We start from the raw sequence: 24,222 nt of genomic DNA, 5'->3' as shown, positions 1-24,222 counted from the left end.
TTAATATGTGGTTTATTATTTATGGTGACAATTAGGCATTAAATTATATATTTTTTATTAATTCCCAGTAGACCACACACACACACACACACACACACACACACACACACACACACACACACACACACACACACACACACACACACACACACACACACCATCTGGACTTGTACAAAAAGTGCAGTTCTTTCACAAGTGCAATTATCCTCCATGTGCAATTTGTGTACACATTTTCTTGTATATATATATATATATATATATTTTTTTTTTTTTTTATTTTTTTTTTTCTAGAATGTTGAGTTGTGGCACCTTGTAACTTACGCTACTGTTTTTGAATCTTGTTTTGTTATTACATTCAATATTTTTTTATATTTGCATTTTTTTTTCTTTTGCTGCTTATCCTGTACCGGTAGCTGCTGTAACACTGCAAATTTCCCCACTGTGGGACTAATAAAGGATTATCTTATCATATTCATTTTTATCATAAAAATAAATATATATTCTGTATTAACTTATATTTTTATAAATGTATGCCTTTCATTATATATTAAATATTTTTTTCATTTATTCAAGTATTATTTAATCATTCATTCATTTGAGCATTAAATTAAATAAATATTTATGTATTTAGTTTCTACGGAAGCCCTAAGCTACGGAAGCCCTAAGCGGACGTGTTTTTTTTTTTTTTTTTTTTTTTTTTTACAAGCCGTTTTCTCGATATAACGAGATATTATCTCGTTATAACAAGATATTATCTCGTTATCTCGAGAAAACGAACTTTGTTTTCCAAGATATTAAGTCGTTATCTCGAGAAAACGAACTTTGTTTTTTGGTTTGTTTTTTTTAAACTTTATTGAATGAAAGTCAGAAGAAGAAGTGGCGGGTGGATGATGTGACAGCAGGTGCCGTGCGGTGTTCAGTGTGGACAAATGCGTGCAGGTTCTCGCCCCTGCACGTACCAAAAAGCACCGGAGCAACAGTATAATAATCTAGTTATGATTACTGATGAATTTGGGTGATGTGTTCCTGTAATAATCATCATCTTACTTTGCGCATTTGTCCGCGCTGAACACCGCACGGCACCTGCTGTCACATCATCCACCCGCCACTTCTTCTTCTGACGTTCATTCAATGAAGTTTAAAAAAACAAACCAAAAAACAAAGTTTGTTTTCTCGAGATAACGAGATAATATCTCAGGAAAACAAACTCTGTTTTCTCGAGATAACGAGATAATATCTCGTTATATCGAGAAAATGGCTTGTAAAAAAAAAAAAAAAAAAAAAAAAAAAAAAAACACGCTTAGGGCTTCCGTAAAAGTTGCGGCACTTGAAATCCTCCATTTAATGCAGACAAAACACTGCTCCCACTTTTTAAACCACGGAGTGACTCCTCCTCCTCTGTACAGACGATCTTCGCGCTGAGGTTACGCCAGGAGGGCAGGAATCCCACAATAGCAGGCGGAGGATTTTTTTTCTCGAGCGGAGCAAAGCTGGTGGCTGTTTCAATCAAAGGGAAGGCAGAGGGAAGGGAGGCTCTGCGGAGAGATGTAAGATGGCAGAGCTACAAATGTTGTTAGAGGAAGAGATTCCTGCCGGTAAAAGAGCGCTCGTGGAGAGTTACCAAAACCTAACCAGAGTAGCGGACTACTGCGAGAACAATTATGTCCAGGTAAGAGTTATCTTTAACCTGCTTTTGTCGCCAAAAGCTCGGCACTGAATCGGTTGTTGGGACAGGAAATGTGGATAAAAGAAGCTGGACTCATCCGCCCAAAAGCTTGGAGCTGCTCTAACTGTTTGATGTTTTCAAAACTGTGGGGTATTTAACCTTATTTTAACTGTTAACCACATTTATTCGGTTTACACAGAGGGTGTGTCTACTTTTTTTTGTTATTACACCGGGTCGCTACAAAAAACTGCTTCCACTCTCTCTGCTGATAGGGAGGCCTGTGTGTGTCACAGCAGCAAGTTTTCTCATTTATTTAATTTTAAGGAAACTTACTGCGGTTTTTTATCACCTTAAGTGATGCTCCAAGTATATAAGTGGGAATTTCACTCTACAAAGTCTGCATGAATATTAGAGCAACGTAGCAGTCCATTACATGCCATAAGGTCATTAAACTCACCATTTAATACCACAAAAAGTCCCCATTGGGATACTACAGTAGTATTAAAGTGGCATTATGGACTTGTAAGCACTCAGTGCAAATGTTTTAATGTCAGAGCATTGCTTTTATAGTTGCTGCATGATTTTTTTTAACCATTAAACAACTTATAATGCCACATTACAGCATAATATATGCATGGAAAGCTTGTTTTGGACACTTATTGGAGAGCAGAGCTTATTTAAGGTAATTAAGGTTTGCAGGGTTGCAAGGAGGCTGAAGAGGAATGTAAAATTATTGTTTTCTGGTCAATAAGGGTTGGAGGTATTGATTTTTCTTCTTCACAACTGTGGACTGTTCTTTATTTATCAGAGGAGGGGGTGGCTGCTTTGTGACTTTGTTGTTTTTAGTATTTTTACTCTTCCTGAAGGTACAAATATTTTTCCTTTAGCCTCCTGAATAACTTGGGGAAAATGCATGACCCTCCCTGCACCAGAAATTAGTTGTGAGATTTTTAAATTTTCTTATATTTGAAGGGTGAAAGGGTTGAAAACATCCTCAATCTACACGTGCACGCTAGTTAGTCAGTGCAAATGTTTTGTTATTGGCCGACCTTTAAATGAGACACTAGAATAAATTAAACATTAAGTGTCTCACTTAACCTACACTTTATTTATTTATTTATGGTGACAATTAAGCATTAAATGACATTATTATTTATTCAATAGTTCGGAAGCGATTCTACTTAAAAAAAATTGGCAGTAAAATAAAAACAAAATACAGCCATTTTTTAAGTTGTATGATCTCCCCTACGCCAAAATAAAAACCCAAGTCCCTCTCCAGTGCTTGAAAATGTATTTGACATGCCCTCCCCTTTTTGCACCACCACTCCCTCCCCTCTCATAAATAACAAACAGTCCCTTATTAATAGGAACTGAGCTTGTTTTAACCTGTGGTTTCCTTTTGTCGTCATATCTATTTTAGAGTTCATTTTTAAGTTCTTCTTGATAAAATAGCATATCTTAAGCGCCTTTTTATTTTGATTAGTAAGATTTCATGCAACCTAACTTCACAGCTGTGGTGTCGCAATGACCTCAGATGGCTTTTTGATGTCATGACAAATATCTCAGTGGTGAGCCACTTCTTAAAAAAAAAAAAAAAAATCTGAGAACAAACCGAGCGACAGACAAACAGCGGTCGGTGGGAAAACATTTTTCAGCAGAGGACAGCCCACCGTATCAGCTCCAGCGGGTGTGTCCAATCCAGCTGTACTCCCCAAAGACTCCCTGTAATTTTGTTTTCTTCTGTGTGCTCCTCCGATGATTTGGCGTTGTGAAGCTCCGTGCCAGTTTTAGCCCACGCAAACACTACAGGACGAGAAGTTTGTCATCTTGTATGAGCCCTAAAATGAAGCAAGATGCAAAGCTGTATAGTTCATTATATTTCAGAGTAATGGCTGTGTATAATTATGTGTGATTATATACAGTCTGTGGTTTAGAAACAGAGAAGAAAATGAATGTGGGAACATCTTTGTTGTAGATTTAGTTTACCGCAATGACACGGTATTGAGATCTAAAAGGACAGAAACGGAGGAATTTTGTTCATGTTTGAGTTCATTTTTTGCAGCGTGACAGTGTTTTGGAGGTTTTGAAGGTCACTGCAGATACCTTTTGGTTCAGACTACAGTTGCCAGTAGCTCACATTTAGTTGTTGTTGTTGTTGGTATTTTGCACTTTCCCGTGAAATGACAGGGCTGTCACTGCTTTTGGGACTGCTTTTACCCACATATACTGACAGAAATATATTTGTGTGGCAGAGTTTAGAAAACTACAGAAAGTTGGTGCTGAATGTCAAACTTGTACTTCTTTTCAGTCTTGATGTTATAAGATATGAAGTTGTTCTCGCTGTTCTTTGTACCAAATCTGTTTGGTTGCAGGCACTAGTTTTTGTTTTTTGAAATAATAATCTGCCTTTGTTTTGAGCAGCATGGTCATTCAAAATGATATAAATTCACTGAGTGTTGAACCTAATACTAACTAATCAAAATACCTATTATAATTCGTAGACTCATGTAATTTATTAACATACTTTTTGATTAAAATTGTTATATAATAATAATATAATAATAATAATATAAAATTTTTATTGTGGCTAACTTCTTCGGTAAGGTTTTGTAATTTTTACATTTTTTATTATTAGCATTTTTTAAAATATGGTGACTAAAACTAAGACTAAATATTGAATCAGCTATGGTCGCAGCATTATTCCTGTTTTACCAGTATATTACGGTGTGAAGATTAGTGGTTATTGTACCGGGTACATTTGCAGTATTGAATAAAAAAAATGCAACCAGATAAAAAAAATCCTAATTGCGCGTGCACATCTCTTTTCTTTCCTTCCCTGTCAGACTTTTTACAAATAGTGTCATCCACAAACTGTTTCAAATTTTAGTCATAATAAAGCATTTGTTCAACCAAAAACGCTAAGCATTTCAACTGATAACAATAATATTTGTGTAATACCATATACCACGATACAATGAAACTGTGATATTTTCGTATGTTACTGTGAAAATTTCGAGCCATTAGTGTCGGCACAAGTTTCTAAATTTGACCACTTTTGTATAAACCTACTAAATTTTAGTGTACTTGCTTTTGGTAAACAGGCGCGGCTCCAAAAATGGTATTTCAATCATCATGGGGATAAAAATCTCCTCTGAGACTCAATCTAATGAGATGTAAAATGTGCAGAGGAAGTGCACGAAAAAATACTTCCTCAAATGTTATTTTAATGCAGCTGCGGATAACAATTACAGAAGGGATGGATATACATGCATCTATACATCTAACTTTAACCCTTTGGAACCTGAGCAAACTGATTTCTTTAGATCCAAAAGAAATGACCCAAAAATGAGAAATAAATAAGTAAAAAGTTAAAAGAAAATTACCTTAAAATAAACATAAATAAATAAATAAATAGATAAATAATGATAAAATCAAATCAAATAAAAAAATATATTTTTCATTTTTTCTGCATCATAAAAAGTTTTTTAAAAAATTAAAAGAATTTTAGTTTTCTGGACATTTTTCATTTTTTTTGATAATGTCTAAGATTCTCCTCAAACAAATTTCAGATAATACTACATTTTTTTTTTTTTTGCAATTTGTGAAGCATTTCTTTCCTCATTATATTCTTCTCTGTGTTTTGAAAGTAATCAAACCGTTTTTTTTAGGTTTCAGAGGAAAAAAAAGGATGTTGATTCAGGTTTTAAAGAGTTAACTATAAAAAGTTGTTTCATGAGTTGAAGCCATTTGAAGGATGTTTTTTAAAGTGCTGACATTAAAAAAAAAAAAAATCTGGATTTTAAGCTTTTGGGCGCACGTTGTGAGCTCTGTGTGAAGCGAGCGTCAAGACTAACAGTGCACTTTTCATAATCCTGCTCTGTCTGCCTCTGATAGAAACACACACACACACACACACACACACACACATACACACATACACACTCACACACACACACACACACACACACACACACACACACATATACACACTCACACACACACACACACACACACACTGTGCACTCTGAACTGAACCAGCACATATCAACATGCCTCAGCTTGAATCGGCTCGTCCTGTTCAGCACTCCTTCACATTTCCATCCCTCCCTCCTCCTCCTCCTCCCTCCTCCTCCTCCTCCTCGTCATGGAGGCTGTGGTGCTGTGACAGTGTGGACCTGTAGTGCAGCTCAGCAGCTGAAGCAGATGGTGAACGCTGTGTTTAACCAAGGACAGATCGCTGGCCCACTTTTCCAACTTGATAATGACTTTTGTTTGTCCAAAAGAGTTTTTTGAACTGTGTGTGTGTGTGTGTGTGTGTGTGTGTGTGTCTGTGTATGTGTGTGCGTGTGGAATATGACACACTGACAGGTCAGAGTTATGTATCCTGTTTTCCCTGCTGACTCCGACGACTGACTCCCTGGAAATGCCTTCTCGCTGTGTCAGGAAGTGGCTCAATAATAGAGAAAAAAAAAAAAGAGCAACACCCTTTCAAATTAAGACACTAGCACAGAGATTATTCAGATTAATGCAGTGTTTTGTGTTTTATTATGTTCCTGTTTCTTCTGACTGTATAAGGTATAAAATAGCGATCCTTGGCACTCGCTCATTTTTAAATTGATGCGAGTCTGTTTGTTTAACGTCTGAGACAAGGACACATGCATTGTATGCAAAGTGGACCACCTGGCCGTGCTGGCAGGTCACACTGAGAGCTGCTTTCTTCAACACACTAATACCATTCAGGCTCTCTCCGTTGTTTTTTCGGCTTATTTAACATTTCTGGAACCTGAAAAATTCATGGATTGATGAAAATTCTTCTGCAGCTGTTTTGGAAATTATTAATTTATTTAAGGCTCTGCAATATCGATATCATGATCTCAGACTAAATATCGTTTTAGATTTTGGATATCATTAGTGTTTTCTTTTCAGTGCAGTGATGTCGTTTTTAAACTTTTCTGTTTTCGTTATTTGCCTTTTACTGTCATTGTATCCACATTACTGATAATAAGTCATCAAAATTTCGTGAAAGCAAGCCCACAATATCAGTATTGAGGTATTTGGACAAAAGTATCATGACATTTAATTTTTTTCCCATATCGCCCAATCCAAGTTTGATTTTTCAATTCTTCCAAATCCTCTTTCTTTGCTGCAATGACTGCCACTCCATCTTGTTTGTGAGCAAAAATGTCTTTTTTAATGTGAGAATTTACTGCTTTTCTTTGTCATTTATGATAATAAAGGCAGAGTTGTGGGTTTTGGACTTTTGGTTGGACAAAAGTAGCAAATTGCCGATGTCACTTTGCATTTTGGTAAATTGTGAAGAACATTTTCACAAATTTTTTACCTTTTTTTGACGAAAATAATGATTCAATAAGACCTTATCCTGATAAAATTGGCAGATTAGTCAACAATGAAAATAATCATTGGCTGCAGCCCTATTAGCAGCACTTTTTTTTTTTAATGTTTGAACTGTTGTTATCATAAACTCTTGGGGGAAGGTTAACAAACAAACCACATACAGTAACAAGGAATAGGGAAATGGAAGTTAGATTTATGGCAAACCAGGAGTTCAAATGTCAGATCAGATGCAGTGTTGCAAGCTCGGGGCATGTGACTGCTGAGCCAGCATGATGCCCACTTGTGCTTTTAGTTCGGCTCCTAAAATGATCTAAAATGTGGGCTGATGTGTGTTAGTCAATGCAAGTAGCATCCTATGTCCCAGCAGAGATGTCCTCTTCATGCTGTGGTCATATAACCTTCTGTCCTGCGCTGCTTTCCCAAGTGAGTTAATGTGAGTTTTTCTCCCCGTGAGAGAGCAGGTGGCATTTTTTTTTTGCACACAGCTCTGTCTCTCTGGGTTACTCTGAGTCCTCGTTTCCTGTCCTTCTTTCTCTGTGTCTCTCTCTGGAGTGGCCTGGTTTTTCTCCCAGCATGGTGAGGCCTAGCGGCTCTCAGCCTACCAGCCAGGCCCATTCATCCTTTCTGACCACCTGTCACTCCTTCCCTCAGCTGAGCAGGGCTGGTTTGGTCCAGACTGATCTGTAACAGTGTGGTTAGAGTGTAGTTTCTTAAAATAATGGGTGGCATCATTGTTTCAGACTAAAATTGTCTGTTTGTGGTTGATTTCGTACAGAAAATTGCCAGCTTTTGTGCAGCGTTCACTCTTTTCATCTCTAAAAGTGTGAATAACACCCAAACGCCCTCTGTGCCGTGGTGACCCAGCAAACTGGAAGAAGAGCTCCCCCAGCACTCAGATCCTTGGAAATTGATTTGTTTATCAGTTAAAAATGTTGTTTCAGGTACAGAGCAGTGACTTTCTGCCTGGACGAACCAATTACTAAGTCACTCAGGAAAGGTTAATGAGTTTCCTCCATGTGCAGACTTCCCCTTTGTGTCTCTTCGCTGACATACTGAAGGAATTTTTAATTGTGTGCTGGCAGTTCTTCAAGGTCAGGTAGACCTTATGGCCTCTCAGTCAGCCTCCATCTGCCCCGGAGGAATTATGAATTCACGTAGCGTACTGCTGAGTGTTTTTTTAAGAGCTAAGAGTTAGCTCAAGGAAGGACTGAAGTTGTTAAGTCTGCAGGTTTTCCTTGTTTTTTATTCCCAACACGTCCCAGTGTCACTTTCACTACCCTGTCTGCCTCCTCAGGTGACATGTGCTGGCGATACATCTCTCACTGTTTCATTTTTAAAGGTTTGGATGCTCACTGAACAGGTTGCCAACCGTTATTTGATTAAGATCAATGCACCTAGTGTTTTTTTTTCTTGGATTAATTTTACACATTTAACCCCCTTTAGCTCAGTTTCTTGTTATCATCCAAAGCAGATCAGTGTGCCCCAACAATGGCCAATAAAATAAACTATTAACTTTAAACTTTAAACCATTAACTATTATCATACTGATTATATTTCAAACAAAGTGTACTAACACTATTTCCATCATCTGTAGAGTTACAAGAAATTCTGGTATTTGTCAAACTAGAATTAATCTTATATTAAGTGCATTTTGATTCATAAGTTAGCATCCAACTGATACATAATTTTGATATATTTATATCTATATGTGAGAGTTAAAATATGTTATAAATATGCATTATAAATATAAACACAAATTCATAAAGAACAATAAATAAAAAATAAAAACATCATCATTATATTTTGCATTCCAGTGTGGAAATTTCTTGTTCAGTTGACTTTAACACCAATAGTAGTTATGTTTCTAGCCCTTTATATACAAAGCTCTATTGATATGGCTACAAAGTCCCTTCATTATGCCACCTTTGCATTTTTTAAATAGCACCACACAACTGCAGCATCGTGCCACTTCAGTGTGTGATTTTAGACAACATGCCGGCATAGCGGAACCAAAAGAGTCACGTCATTAAACACAACAGCATTGGCCTCAATTGTGACATATAACATAAAAGAAACAAGTGTTGGCAGAGCTTTTTTTATCAATAACAAAGGCATAACAAAGCAACAATAACAATCAGTTATATGGCAGCCAATCTCGTATTCAGCTCTGGGGTTAAGGGGCACCTCACTCTCATTGTTTTCCCACTTTGTGGACATTTTCGGCAGCTGTTGGTCTTCTTTGAGTTAGCTGCTAAATGCTGCATGCTCCTTTTTAAATCTCCTGTGGTGGGTCGCACGCATAACACGTCATCAGAATGTCACATCTGTCCCGTCCATGGTCGTGTCCTGCCAACTGTCCCTTTAACACAGATGCTGTTTCTGCCTGCACTGCTGTCTTAAAGGGAAGACTGAACGTACTGACCGTACAGTGTAAAAAGGGGCTTGTCATCTGACTTATTTATGCCTCATCAGTAAACTGGCCTTTAGTTATCTTTACATATGCGAAATTGGACAAGTAGCAATCTGTGCCGAGCTGATACCGATGTATCGGAGAAGTACAGTAAAGCATTTTTGATCCAACATAGAGTTTTTTTTTTTCCCAAATCAATATAACAGACGTGTAGAATAGTTACAATTAACCAATTAGTTGTCAAACACTGAATTAATCTCCAGATAATCTGATTGAATTAATTTTTAATTCCAGTTCCAATTTCTGGTTTCTTGTTATAACGGTAAACTGAGTATATTTGGGTTGTGGGCAAAGCAAGACACTTGAGGACGTCATCTTGGGGTTTTGGAAACACTTATTGACATCTTTAACCATTTCTGAAATTTCAAGACAGTAATTGACAAATTAATCAACAGTGACAATAATCGTTAGTTAAATCCTTATAGAGGTGGTGAGTAAAATGTAACAATTAGTTTTTTTGCCATTAAAAATAGACAAAAATAAAAGGGATGAGACCCAGGTTCAAAAATACTGGAATTTCTCTGTAAAAACTTTCATGTGATCATAATCTGATGAAATGTATTTCATCAGATTATGATCATGATCATGATCATGATCATAATCATAGACAAGTAGCAGTAGTAGAAACTCACTGGATGATGTATTGAAACTGGCAGAGTCACCATCGTGTTTTATCCTCCATAAATTTTCTTATACGTCACTGTGGCAGAAGGAAGTAAATGACAAAGACACGGCTTGAGTTACACTCGGTCAGATCTCATATTCATTGGGCTCCACCTTTTTCCCAATCAGCTGCTGGTTTTCAGACAGCCACATCAATATAACAACCCGCGGAGCACCAGCTCTCAGCTGCCTCCTGTCTCACTTATCTCACCCCGTCCAGTCTGCAGCCATCGGCGGTCGATACAAAGTGCCATGTGAGCTCTACGACCTTCCAGTTGGATTTACACTCACTCTGCTGTAAACTACACTAGGTACACCTCCTGCTATGGGTGCTTTCGAGGGAAAGTTTAACCATTTCTTTTCAAACTCGTCCTGTCCACAGATTAGAAAAATAAATCTGTGGTTGCTCCGTTACAGTATGTTTGTTTTTGTTCCTCCATGCACTCCTGACACTGTAGCAGAGCTCTCCAGAAACACTTGAAAGTTTGAAGACGGATGACATGTTGCCGAATTCCAAACATTCCTAAACCTTTTTTTTTTTTTGTTTTTTTTTTTGCTCTGAGAGCGTTTCCCCTCCGGACAAGTGGGAGCGCATAAACACAAATGTGCTTGTCAGCTGTACAAATCCCGTGGCAGACACACAGTAGAAACGCTGTACGGTGTTGTCATATTATTTAATGTTCATACATGTTTGAACTCCTTTTATTTTAACTTCTTCTACACCAACCCTTCATACGGTATGTTGGACCCATTTTTGTGTCTCTTACGAGGGACAGGGGGTCTTTAGAGGGTGTTTGCAGATCTGAACCTGACGATTAATTTGAGATGCAGCACTGTGTGTCATTTTTTCCATTAATAAATACATTTTGTGTTTTGGTGTGGAGTGTATTCAGATTTTGAAAGTTCAGAGAGAAGCTAGGATATTGTGATGGAAATATACGATGGCCATCTCCATGCTCAGTTACGTCTCATAAGTTGTTGCTGCAATTTTTTGGTTGATGTAATTTGTTACATAGATTTGTTGCCTCATGTGTTCATTTTTCCCCTTCAGCAGCAGTTTTTTAGATTTTTTTTATAAATTTGGATCACTGAATCCTCTCTTCACGGCTAAGTTAAGCAATTCCCAGACTGCTGTAAGGACCCCAGTATGCAGATCTATCGATCAATCACCATAAAGAGAAAAATAACATATTTGTACTGCATGCCCAAAACTGCATGTAGCCAGCTTAAAGTTGGTATGTCTGCAAAGGGAGGACTCATTTTTTTTGGACTGGAGCATTATTTAACCCTTCCCAAAAAGCAAAGAATGGTAGCACATGGTGGCATGTTACCAATTGATTCCTTAAGTTTTCAAGTTTCATTTCGATATAATCACTCTAGCTTTAAAACTCAGCCTCTCCAAAAGACCGAAATGTCGATGTGTAACACCAGTTTCCCCTTGGCATGGAAGAAGTTAATCGTTGTGAAAAGACGTTTTAGTTTTAAACTTTATGGGCATGATTCAGTGAGTCTTGATTTAGATTTTTGGTCTCACTTCTCCAGATCTCCATTAGTCATCTCAGGGAGTCTGTGGGGAAGAATACTCATTTGGTCCATTTCCTACTTATGCTTCTGGGTGGAGGTGCAGCTACGCCTCCTCTGACCCTTGAACAGTTTCTATCCTCAGGGAGGAAGTCTGGACTTTCCTTCCTACCGTCAGAACGCAGCCAGTAAAGCAGTGCATCACCTTATTTAAAAAAAAAAAAAAAAGATGTTTGCACTCCAGTGTGGTTTTCGGCCGTTATCTTGCCAGACTGGATGGGTGACGCAGTGAATTGCAAGTATTTATCTAGATCAATGCCTCAAAAACTTCCCATAAAACAAATCCATTCTTGTGTCTGCCACTCCCGTCTTGCTTCCACATGTGTCAGGCCACATACATGCTTACATGCAGAGAGCATTGCTGGCCCCGTCTTTTTGCTGTATCCAAGTTTGATTATCGAGCTTGCCTCAGCTGCCAGCTACAATTTTGCTTTGTGTACACGGACGGTGCATTCCTCTGTACTCCCTTTATAAACCCAGCTGAGGTGCTGACAGCCTGTCTACTACTGCCTGGATATTCTGCAGTCTCTTTCAGTCATTACTCAGCTCGGAAATATGAGATAAAGTGCCCCAGGAGCGCTAAAGCTCTCTGGGAGCTCACCTCATTCTCTACATCTCCTGCTGTGGTGTACTTCACTCGGCTCTCCGCTGCTGTTATTTACCTTTTGTACTGAGCAAGCACACATATTATTCCTCTGTGTCTCAAGCACTGTTTGTTCTGTTTTTTAAAATATTTGCTGTAGTCCTTATAGCTGAAGATGGATGTCAGAGTGAGTAAAGATTTGTGGGTAATTGAACAAAAAATCTGGTTAGTTTGAGGACTTGTGATACGTGAACAAGTCAAGGGATGAAGGAGGCTTTAAGTAGAGCAGACGGCTCTGAGATGCCGCCAGTGGCGATGCAATCAAGTGTCGCATCTGTCCTCCCAACGCCCACCACTGACCTCACATCACAGCAGCTAATGCAGTCTGGATCAGTTTGTCCAGACAGACACACATACAAATATTCAAGAAGCTAATTTCTCCACATATTCCTGACATGTTAACTTAGTTTATTTCATCCTCTGTTTAAGAAAAAAAAAAACTTCTGTGCAGCTGATCGTGCAAACTGAGCTGTGGATTTTGAAGAATTACAGTTGTGTGATTAACACGAGGCTAAAGATTTAACCTCATGATGTGAACCAGGAAAGGAAGGAGAAGCCTGGGTCTGCCCTTTCCATTCAGTGTATCAGTTTTCCTGACCAATTTATGTGATTCATTGTGGCTGTAGTCACTGTGTCACTGGGGAAATTTAAAAAAAAAACGTAGAAACTGTAGTAGAGAATGACTGATAATAGTCTTTGGTGCTTAAAATTTAGGGTGTAGTTTCACAGCTTCAAATCTGACACGGATAGAGACTACTCCTCTTGTTCTGTATCATCTCGTTCATTGTGGTCTTGCCTTTGCAGAACAGACACATTGTTCTTGTAGTTCATGTGAAAAATGTTCGTTGTGACTCCACATTGAAGGAAATTGTGTTACTTGGGAAATAAAGCAAGCATTCAAACAGGATTAGTATGGAAGTCGTTTGGACACATTTAGAAAGCATCAATTGCAGCCATTCACAAATATGGATTAAACAACATCACATGTTGTGGTTTGTGTGGACTTTTGTGAATGAATATGTTTGTTAAACATGCTGGAAGTCGGCCTAAATTTGTATTTCTTTAGATATTTAATTCAGCATTTGTTTGCAAAAGCCTTTATTGTCCAGTTTTATCTCACACAGGGCTCTTCCTCTTCCAGACTCTGTACTCTTCTCCAATAATAAACACACATTTGCAGACTAGAATTTGCATAAAAGTAGCCAGCATTTGTGTATGGTAGCTTCAGCATCAGTAGTGTGTACTGTCTGTACACTGCAGCTGCAAGATATTGACAAAATCAAGTTAAAGATGTACAACAGGAATGATTTAAATTAAAGCAAAAGAGTCCAGCTTTGAAAACCATGGATCTCCAAGAGTGCATGCTTTCAGCAGACACCCCTCCCTGCCTGATAATAAACACCCACATCTTTCAAACTCCACATCCCAAGTTTGAAACGCAGACTATCTCTTCTGAATTTGAAATTTTGCACCAAAATCCACTTATGAAATGCTCCCTAGAGCAGCACAAAGCATTATACAACTGAGTTCACTGGCTGTATAGCTGCCACCCTTTAATTGTGCTTTTTCTTGTTATTACACAGCACGTAGCTGTTTATTTTTGTGCAAAGTTTCTGAAATTTTTCCCTATGATTTACTTTTTATGTATTTATTGACCTGTTTATTTGACAAGGATACATGCATAAAACATTGCTTAATATATAAAATACAAATTAGATGCAATGCATTCAAAATGGCCTCAGAGATAGAAATAAAAAATCAAATGCAATTCTCGCTGTGCAAACAACATAAACACTGTTTTCTGGATTGCAGCTCTAAATGTAGGCCAGCAGTCCTGCACATGCAAGCATATGTTGTCCAGTAATCTGCTTGAAAAGTCCTTATACTGCAAAAAACTGCCTCCCCTTGCTATTTAGAAACTGCCGTCATGCACATAAGGCTGTTTTGTTTATTTGTTTGTGTTTCATATATTTCCCCGCAGCTGCTACTCCATGTTTCATGCTGCATATTGCAGTGTCAGTAGTAGGTGTCTGAGTGTGCACATGAATGAATGTGCTTTCAACAGATGGCCTTTTGCTCCAAGCCCTCTGGAGGAATCTCTCCTCCTTCCTGAGGCTGTTATCGCACAACACATCTGCTGCTCTGATTCCCACTAAAAGAAACACAACTAAAAGCTGTCATCTCCTCGCATGGCCGCAGCTAACCGGCGCGGCAGCTCTCCAGGTCAGGAGCTTTTAGCCGTACGGATTGCTTGTGGATTAGTTGCGCGCTGCCACGGGGAATCAGTAATGAGACTCACAGTGACATGGTTGTTTTCACTTTGTCTGTCCATACACTGTAGTCTCCATATGACCAAATGCTCCTCTTTCTTCTGTTTTGCCCTCAAACCACTACTACCAGTAATCATCTCCTCCACCACCACCTACCCCCTGCTACGGCAGCCTGTTATCAGAGCCCAGTGTCGGCCCTCCAGGCAGCGCTCTTTGGACTCAGCTTTATGAGCGAGCAGTGCTGGGAAGAGCCCGCAGAGATCAAACACGATGGCTCAGTTTGGAGCTCGCCTCTTTGCCTCAGCCTGTTTTGATGTGGCTCTCAAGAAAGTAACATTACCACAGTTTTTCTGGTCTGGCAACTTTTTGCATCTTTGTAACTGTCAGTTTGTTGTCCTCTTAAAATAAGATGCTGTTTTATGAACACAACAACCAGGAAAAAGTGCGTAAGTTATTTGGAAACCAACTTCAGTCGCAGTTTGTGTCAGCTGAGTCGCTTGTTTTTTTTTTTTAGTCTTGTTAGCCCACTAACTAACCAGCAGGCTAATTAATTAAACCAGCCACGTCATGCTTTTGGTGCTAATGAGCTTCTACTGAATACATTTGAGAAATAATTCACTGAAACTGTCTTGAGTATCAAAACATTCATGGCTGACAGGCTTGAAATAAAGTTCGCTCGTATTTATTATCAGCAGAAGCTAGTAGCTGCTTTATAGATTAACCTGCTGGCTAGTAGTTAACTAATTCATTGAAGAAACTAGGGGATATCGGGGGAAATTTTACCATCTCAAATTGCAACAAGCAGAAATGAGATAGACATATAAGTTATTATACACATAGTCTGGGATATTCCCTCTCTGCCTGCCAAAGGACAAGCTGATATTTTCTCATATTTTTTTCTGCCAAGACTCAGTTTTGAGGTGCAAAAGTATTTTTTTGTCATTGACAGTGTTTTCCTCATACTGCCTTTACCTTTAACATATTTGAATTTAAATCTGTATAGTTTTGATGACCATGTTGTTGTTTCACACTTGATACATTTGTCAAATATTAGCCTCCTTGTTCCTAGCCTGTAGCTTGGGTCATAACATTTTGTTACAAATGTCCCTAAACCATTAAAATTGTATCTTGCATAGCAAAGACATTTTTTCCTAATAATTTAAGAAAAATGTTTTGTGTTCAGTTTAAATGTCTTTTTACTCTATAATTTTGTGGTGTTGTCCAGTTAGTAAATCAATCTTGACCCTGGTTTAAATCTGCCAAGAGCCATTTTTTCTCGTACATTCTCATAAACTTTTCAAACAACAACTGAATAATAATAAATGTCCTCTCTGACTGTAAGCATATGCTCATTACGTGCTTGACATTTATATTTCTGTCAAATTATGGCTAAATATATACTGTTTCTTTTTGCCGCTAATGCAGTTCTCGTGTAGCGTTTGTCATTCGTGATGAAACATACTTAAATGCAAGAAAAGTGAACAATTTAGTGCCTTAGAAACAGAGACTTTTAGCCACATTTCAGCATATAGTCTATACATTAAGCATGACTAGTTTAGTATTTTGGTGTTCTACAAAAATTTAGAGGAGATTTCAAAATAAAGTGATTGTGTATTATATAACCTAAAAAATAGCCCTGAGCCACTGGTCAAGCCTGCAGTGGGTTTTTCCATTAAAATGTATTTATATATGAAGTGACTACATACATTTACAGAACTGTAATGCTGAACAACGACTAAAAAGTTAAAATTATTTAGATTTCTAAATAATTTCTAGATTGTTAACTATTTATACAAATTGCATTTTTTTCTTGTAAAATTATATTTTCTCTTACAAAAATGAAGATAAAACAGTGTATTGATCAGGGGTGGAGGAAAAATCATTACAGCATGATATCACGATATTTCGCCAAGCTATATTTTATTGATGCGCCTACATGGATGCCAAGTATTGATTTATTTGTTATGTGAATTATTGCTATTGTAAATACAAATTAAACGTCCGGTAGCTCAGCCATTATAGAATCAATTGCTTTGTCATCCCGTTAGAAAGGTTTTGTTGCTGCACCCCCCCCACTCATAAAGGTAAATAAATATATTAAATAACATACCTAACTGTCAAGTTAAAGACAATTAAAGAGGTACTTAAAACAATATAATAATAAAATAATAATAATAATAATGATAAAATAATAATAAATTTAAAAAGAAGAGAAGAGAGAAAAAAGTATAAGTAAAAATAATTCTTAAAAATGGAGTTGACTGGCAATTGGTAGTAGTGTGTAGTAGTGATAGTAGTAGTAGTAGTAGTAGTAGTAGTACTCGGCAGATTGCAATCTGACAATAATATATGGTGACTTTGTGATAATATTTCATTGTTTTCATGTCATTTATTTTACTTACACAGAGAAAGAACTGAATGTAACACTGGGTGTATTACAGTTAAACTGCCCTGACTCAGTTAAAAACTGGTTTTCAGCAGGTTCCTGTTCAGCAGCACAAAACACATTACAATACAAAAAGTACCATGAGGCCTCTGGCTATTTCCACCCTTAGTATTGATGAATATGCCAAGTTTATTTTATTATGCTTGCCAAATTCAGTAATGTAGTCAGCTGTTCACTCTCTGCTCTCACAACCTCCAATATGGCTGCTGCAGGAGCGTTACATCATCCCAAATCCCCCCAGAGAGAGAGCGCGTGGTATCTGGGGAATGAGAGTCAGGGTGGGAAAAGGATGTCTCGGCTGCTCTATTGGCCCGAATCCACCACAAACCTGACCTGGATACGGGGCTGGAAGATAGATGCGAATGTTATGTGATATTACAGTAACTAGGCTCCTCTTCCATCTTTTTTAATCTCTATTTTTTTTCTCTAATCCCTTTTTTGTGCACAGGCCCAGGACAAGAGGAAAGCTCTGGAGGAGACCAAAGCCTACACCACCCAGTCCCTGGCCAGCGTGGCCTACCAGATCAATGCCTTAGCCAACAATGTACTGCAGCTGCTGGACATCCAGGCCTCGCAGCTGCGGCGCATGGAGTCCTCCATCAACCACATCTCCCAGGTCAGAAATACACACAGATACACACACACCACAGACCGTACAGCTGTGAAGAATGGTGCCCCACACTTCCTACTTCTCCTTTCGCTTTCACACAGACTCTGTTATTTTCAAACACAGTACGAGGCCTTCTGTAACACCCATGGTTCCTTTTTATTGGTGTATCAGTCTTACACAAGTGTCTGACTGTGCATTTGGCCAAATGACTGCTGGTCTGTTCGTCTTTCTTTTATGCTCTTGTCGTCTTCAGAGGCACACAGACAGTATAAAAACATTTGCCACGATCAGTCTTACTTGCAATTATTGGTCTGCAGTAGTTATTACTTAGCAGCGCTCATACACATAGGGACATACTATTAGGTTTGTCTTGTAGACTGTAGTAACATCTAAAATGTTACATATATCACCTAATTCTGTGCATTCATTTGTGCAAACAGGTTACTTTCACACGTACATGTTTTACTATGTTTTAAAATTTTGTTATTTTTATGTGACTTTGCCTATTTGACAGGAAAAAAATGACATAGATTTTAGCAAATTCTTGATATATGAACTGGGGAGCTGTTAGTTTCCTGCTCACCGTGAGTATGTCCTTATGTTTGATGGTGCCACTGTAATGTCAGACAGTTTTTTATTTCAATTATAATAACAGAAATTGATATAACTTTCGTACACCAGTACTTTATTTAACTATATTATAAGACTACTTTATTGAAATTATTAGAACAGCACTTAATTTACCTGTAATATAACACTACTCGATTTATCTTTATTATAACAGTATTTGTTTTGACTTTATTATAGCAGTACTTTTTTTAAAACGTCATTATAACAGTTTCTACTATATTTAACTTTCTTGTAACTGTAGTTTATTTATTAGTGTCTACAGAAGTTTAGAGGAGTATAGAAATATTATTTAAAGGCCATATCGCCCAGTCCATTTCTAATGGAGGGCTAAAAAATTATATTTGCTTTGCAAAATATTTCTAGATTGTTATATAAATATTTGCATTATGTGACGACTTTTAGATTTTACACCAGTTTCTCAACTGATTTCCCAGAAAATGTATTATATCACAATCAATGTTGTGACAAATAAAGGCCATAAAGGTTTTTATTTGTTGCTCTCACCACTATATAAGGTCATTCTCAAGTTGGATAAAAACTGTGGCATTGTAGTTTTTCCTTTCCAAACCCTTTTCTTACTACAGCATGAGGATTGCCGTGTGCAGGTAAATCCAGCCGCTCATCCAATGAAGGCATTAAGAGCTCAGACAAATCAAACAAAGAGCTGCAGCCATGTGGCACCTCGTAGATTAGAACTGGGTGGCATTCACCAAACCCCGAACACACGAACAGCACGCTGATAGTTCAATCTTAACTTGCAAAAGAATTGGCAAAAAGAAGAAATAGGTTGTTTATTTTTGCAGCGAGGAGATGGAAGGAGTATTTCCTTTTAGTTTTGTCTTTCCATGTCCGCTATCTGGTGTTTTTCCTCTGACAGAGCTTTGCTAAGAGCGCCAGAAATTCTTTCAGGATACACTGAAGGTCAGATTTTCAGTCTAATGGAAGGAAAGAGGACTTGTGAGACTTGAGGGCTTGAGGGAGAGGGAGAGAGAGAGAGAAAGAAAGATCCGGCAAATCAGAGGGAAGGCTGAAGGAAATGGAAGATGGATGATGACGGGCACAGAAAGGCCACCGAAAAAAGAGAGAGAGAGAGAGAGAGACCAAAAAAGGCGTATTTACACTCCAGGTTTTGAGTCAATATCCTGACAAATAGTGTTCGGCCGATACCAAGGTCACCGCCTGCATCGGTCTCCATGACAACCCCCTGGGCCACGTCAGAAAAGCATGTGAAAGACAGTTAGACATGGTGCTTTAGATCAGAAGAAGAAAGCAGGGGCCACCCGGTAAACTCCAGGCGTAGCTTACATTGTTTGACTTCTGTCTCTGTTGCAAGTGCTTATCACCGTCTCTTGACTCGTGCATGGGAAATTCCATCCTTCCTCTGCTATATTTATGCCCACGCTTGTATACTTTGTGAAGCCATGGTGATGGCGAACCAGACGGTGTCACGTGAGGTCAGCTGATGGTCAGTTAAGAATGGTTTTCCCGTCGTCTTTTGTTCTTTTTGTTTCAAGAATGAAGAAAGTCCGCTTTTTTTTTCTTTTTTTGCAATAATTTTGTGCAGAACATACAAACCTCTACACATATAAACAAACATACATATAAAGTATAATAATAGTGTTTAATGTAGGGCATTAAATCTGTAACAGAAAAAGAAAAAAATTAAATAAAAAATGAATATAGTAATAAATCTATAGAAGAAGAAAGGAAATAAGAAAATGTATTAATTAAAATTTAAATAAATAATTGTAATTGATAAAGCATTAAATCTGTTAAAAAAGAAAAAAAATAAATATATATTTATAAAAATTAAATGAACACATGAAGAAAAATAATTTGGATGGGTGGTGGATGCCATCCTCTTGTCAGAAGATTTTATGCGGTTGAAGTGATCTATAAAAGGTTACCAAATTTTGCGAAATTTAATAATAATAATTTAATAATTTGAGAATTACATTTTCTCCAGTACCAAGTGTTTCATTACATCATTCATTAGATTTGAATGTGTTGGTGCAGTTCTCTATTTCCAGCTGAGTAAGATTAACCTGCGTGCCAGAAGGCCGACAAATGATACCATAATGTGTTCCACGCTGTTTTTTACTTGTTAGAGACGAAAAAACTCTGTGAGCCGCCATAATTTTGGATACCTTATGAGAAATATTGCTCCAGTAAAAAGATATCCTTGGACAACTCCCCAAAATATGAGCCAGTGGTGCAGGTGCAAACCCGCAGCGTTCACATGAAGGATCTACTTGCAGGAGGCCATGTCTTAAAAAAATGCAGACTCATTTTCTTCCAGCTGGTGATCATAATAGCTACAAGAATAAAAAGCCACCTCCATTTGCATAACTCGTCCCTGAGAAATGTGAATGATTTAGCAGCTTTGCCTTGAAAACTCAAAAAACTCTAAAACACAGAATGTCCCTTGTATGCACAACATCTTCATCTCCGTCTTTTTTTCACATAAAAGCAAGAAGCGAGGCCTCTAATGTGTTTTCCGTAATGAAGCACATCTCTGTTTTAATAATAAAGAGACAGTCCTGTGAGCTCTGCAGGCCGTGGGTGTGTTTTATTGCTCTCCACCGTCCGGTTCAAGAGGTGGATCATTATCATGTTGCCCTCGCTGCTCATGGATATGATATTAGTGGCGTCCCTCGAGGACGGTGTTGCGTTCTGCTGAATGTGTAATGGAGAGGAAAGCCTGCAGCTTGAAGGATATATGTTGTTTTAACAGTGGAAAGGAAGTTTTCTCAGGTGAATGCCAATGAAACATGAGCGTGACTCCGTTATCCTCGAGACACCAATAATAAACACACCTCTGAATTTACAAGGCTAAACATACCAGCTTTTTCTTTTTTCCAGACTCTGTCTGTATATCGTTAAGTTTCTGTCCATGTCAGAAGCTGGGATGCTTTAGGACGACGCTCCTTTACATTAACTTGTCAGTGTGTGGTGAGACGTTGCCTGGCGTCAGCGCTGTTTCCTTCAGTTTGCCCACAGTTACAGGGGTTCACTCTGGTCAGGGTGTGTCCGCTTTGCAGCGGCATCTCTCTGACTGCTACTGGTATCCCTCTGAGCTGCATGCCAAGTGTGCTGTTCTGTAATACAGCAAACCTTAGCTTGCATGCTGCATGTGATTGGAGGCATAAATGGTTTCTTTATAAGATACACAACCTCGTCCCCAGTTACTTTTCTCATCTCCTTGTTCCTTATTGTCACGATACATAACTGAATTACCGAACCCTTATTCTAGTGGTCGTACCCTCTGGTCATCTGATCAGAGCCTTTTATCTTTCCAGTATTTACATTACAAATCTAGAGGTGGGCGTGCTTTTGCAGCGGTAGCATCAAAACTTTGGGACAGCCATCCCCTCTCCATCAGATCCTCAGAATCTGTGGTCTCTTTTAAACAGCTGAAAACTCATTTCTGTAGGTTCACATTCTCATAAATCCTCCACTTTGCCTCACTTTGCTTTCAGTGCTCTTCTTTTGTTACAGTTTTGCTTTATGTGTGGTTTGTGTTTAAATGGGTGTTGGTATGTGTGTTTGTAGGTTTGTGTGTATTCATGTATGTACCTGGGTTTTAATTGTTTATGTTATGTGCAGCACTTCACTGTGTGTTTTAATAAGTGCTATACAAATAAAGTTATTATTCCTTTATTCTCAAATTGTTGCCTTTTATCCATCTCCAGCTGCAAAACAAAAGGTGATTTCATTCGCTGTTTTAGGGGCTGTTAACACAGCAATGATACTTTTGTTCACACACAAACAGCGTTTTAGGGGCTGGAAATGTAAACTGTTGAAACCAGGTTCCAGAGTGTCATTTTTTGAAACGCCACCCCTTCTGTCGCCGTGTAAACTGTCAAAGCATTGATCTTTGAGAGCAGTAATGTCAGCATTAGATTAATTTTCCAATGACCAGCTGTTAAAACAGTAAACAGCATGTCAGTAAAAACTTTCTAATATCAGAATCTCATTTATCTTGAATGTTATGTGCTCTGTTTAAATTGCATTTTAAACTGCGTACGGTGTGTTTTTTTATGTATAATTTAGTGTCTTTAAGTGAACTGCTTATTGATATTCAGTGGGTGTCAGGGTCAGACTGCAGTATGACTTCACAGCGAAGTGCGTGTGCTTGAATCTGTGCAGATGCACAAATATTCGTGTGTGTGTGTGTGTGTGTGTGTTGACAGGTATTTGTTTGTGCGTCACCTCCCCTGCTGTCATTGCCATTCACGAGCGGGGGTCTCTCTGCAGTACTGAGGCGGCGGGGCTGACGGGAAAATAGAGTAGCTCGCGGGGCTTCCACCTTTTGCTGCGTGTGAAGTGGCTGCTAAGAGGCTGCAAACAGGGAGCGCTTTGTCCGTCCGGTGGAAGAAAATGCCTCACATTGAGAACCTCTCTGTGATACCCCGAATAGCGAGGGGAAAGAGGGAGAATAGGGTGTGTGTGTGTGTGTGTGTGTGTGTGTGTGTGTGTGTGTGTTGTTGGGATCATGCACACACAGCCTCATGTGCATGCTGCAGCTCTTCTGTCCTGATTATATTTCCACTCCTGATAGCTGAATTTTAGTGGAGTAGCTTCTTCCTCAAGTCTGAAGTGCGCCACATAAATTTAGTTTTCTAAAGCTGAACCCAGAGGCATGTAGCTCTACATGCGAGCAGTATTTGAAATCCAAAATTGGCGTAGTTTTGGAGCCTGTGGCAGCTTCGTCGAGGAAGTTTTAGTGTGAGTTAGACATAACAAAAGAATAAAGCAACTTTATTTGTAGAAACTCAAAAACAGGAAGAAGAGTGTCCATAACAATAGAAATGCATGTTGTTTGGTGCGGAGGACAACAGTACATTCAGGTCACAGTTCAGTGCGATGCACAGTATAGAGGTCACTGTTTGATACACTTGTAATATTTTTAGCAAACCAGAAATGAAAACAAATTTCAGTTTCAGTAGCAACAGATAAGGATATAATATACAGTCACCTCCTCAGTGTAAGTTAGGGCTGCACAGCTAATCAAATATTAATCATGATCAGGATTTTGGCTTCCCATAATTAAATGAACATGATTGCCTGTGATATTGATGTTTAATATGCATGCCCCGCACATAGAAAACTCCACTGCATATCAAATTAAGCACTTCATAACCAACAGCCAGCCTCTACTTTTGATGAGCGGTCTCACTGCTGGGTGTGCATCCTGCAGCTGCTTTCTGTGAAAAGTTTCACTGTGTGTGTTGGGGCTTCAAATGGACAAAAATCATGCGTTGTTTGGAAGTATTTCAGATTAGGAGAGAACAAATCATGTGCAAAGAGTGCATGAGACTTTTAAGCTGCAAAGCAATACAACTTGTTTAACTACTTGAAAGTAAACTCCACAATCTGCAGTAGATTAATGCCGAAGGCCAAGAAAAAGATGTCGTAAGGATACAGTATTGCCACAAAAAATATCATGATGCTATGCTGTATCAATTTTTTACAAACAGCGTTCTGTTGATTTAAATGTGAAAGTGTGACAAAATTATTTTGTCCCTAAAATCAACATGTAATAGTAAAAATAAATGTTATTTTAGCATTGAGTCAAACAAGCGTGACTATTATTTTGGCTATAACTGTGCATTCTTAGTGCATGCATGTCTTTATTATAAGATACAAATAGAAAAAGAAACAAAATTATCTTTGTTGACTTGAGCGTGACCTCGAAACAGCCAGTGACGCATTCACACCAATGCCCACACACTCGCTGAGCTATAAATGACCTTTTTGATACTCATGTGGTCGAAGCTATTTTATTGCCGCCCTCTGAGAAAACCCCCTCAGTTCAGAATTATTTTTTTGATATCATTGTTATTATTAACAAATGACTATTTTTTCTACATCTGACTTATTCTGCA

The 24,222-nt window shown here is 38.3% G+C and overlaps 1 protein-coding gene across 8 annotated transcripts in view; it reads left to right on the top strand.

The window, feature by feature from the left end:
- Window positions 1-1,467: 1,467 nt before the first annotated feature.
- The window catches only part of abi1a (abl-interactor 1a), a 54,807-nt gene continuing 32,052 nt past the window's right edge, over window positions 1,468-24,222 (top strand). For 3 of the 8 annotated variants that reach the window (XM_042510294.1, XM_042510296.1, XM_042510292.1), the window contains exons 1-2: window positions 1,475-1,669; window positions 17,543-17,710. In XM_042510294.1, the coding sequence (XP_042366228.1) occupies window positions 1,553-1,669; window positions 17,543-17,710 (285 nt within the window). In that variant the 5' untranslated portion in view covers window positions 1,475-1,552. Of the gene's footprint in view, window positions 1,670-17,542; window positions 17,711-24,222 lie in introns of all 8 variants that reach the window. The other 5 variants (XM_042510298.1, XM_042510297.1, XM_042510293.1 and 2 more) reach the window with 3 other exon arrangements.

Source organism: Plectropomus leopardus, chromosome 21, assembly GCF_008729295.1.
Source record: "Plectropomus leopardus isolate mb chromosome 21, YSFRI_Pleo_2.0, whole genome shotgun sequence".
Lineage (NCBI taxonomy): Eukaryota > Metazoa > Chordata > Actinopteri > Perciformes > Serranidae > Plectropomus > Plectropomus leopardus.
This window is presented reverse-complemented; position numbering and strand designations above follow the sequence as displayed.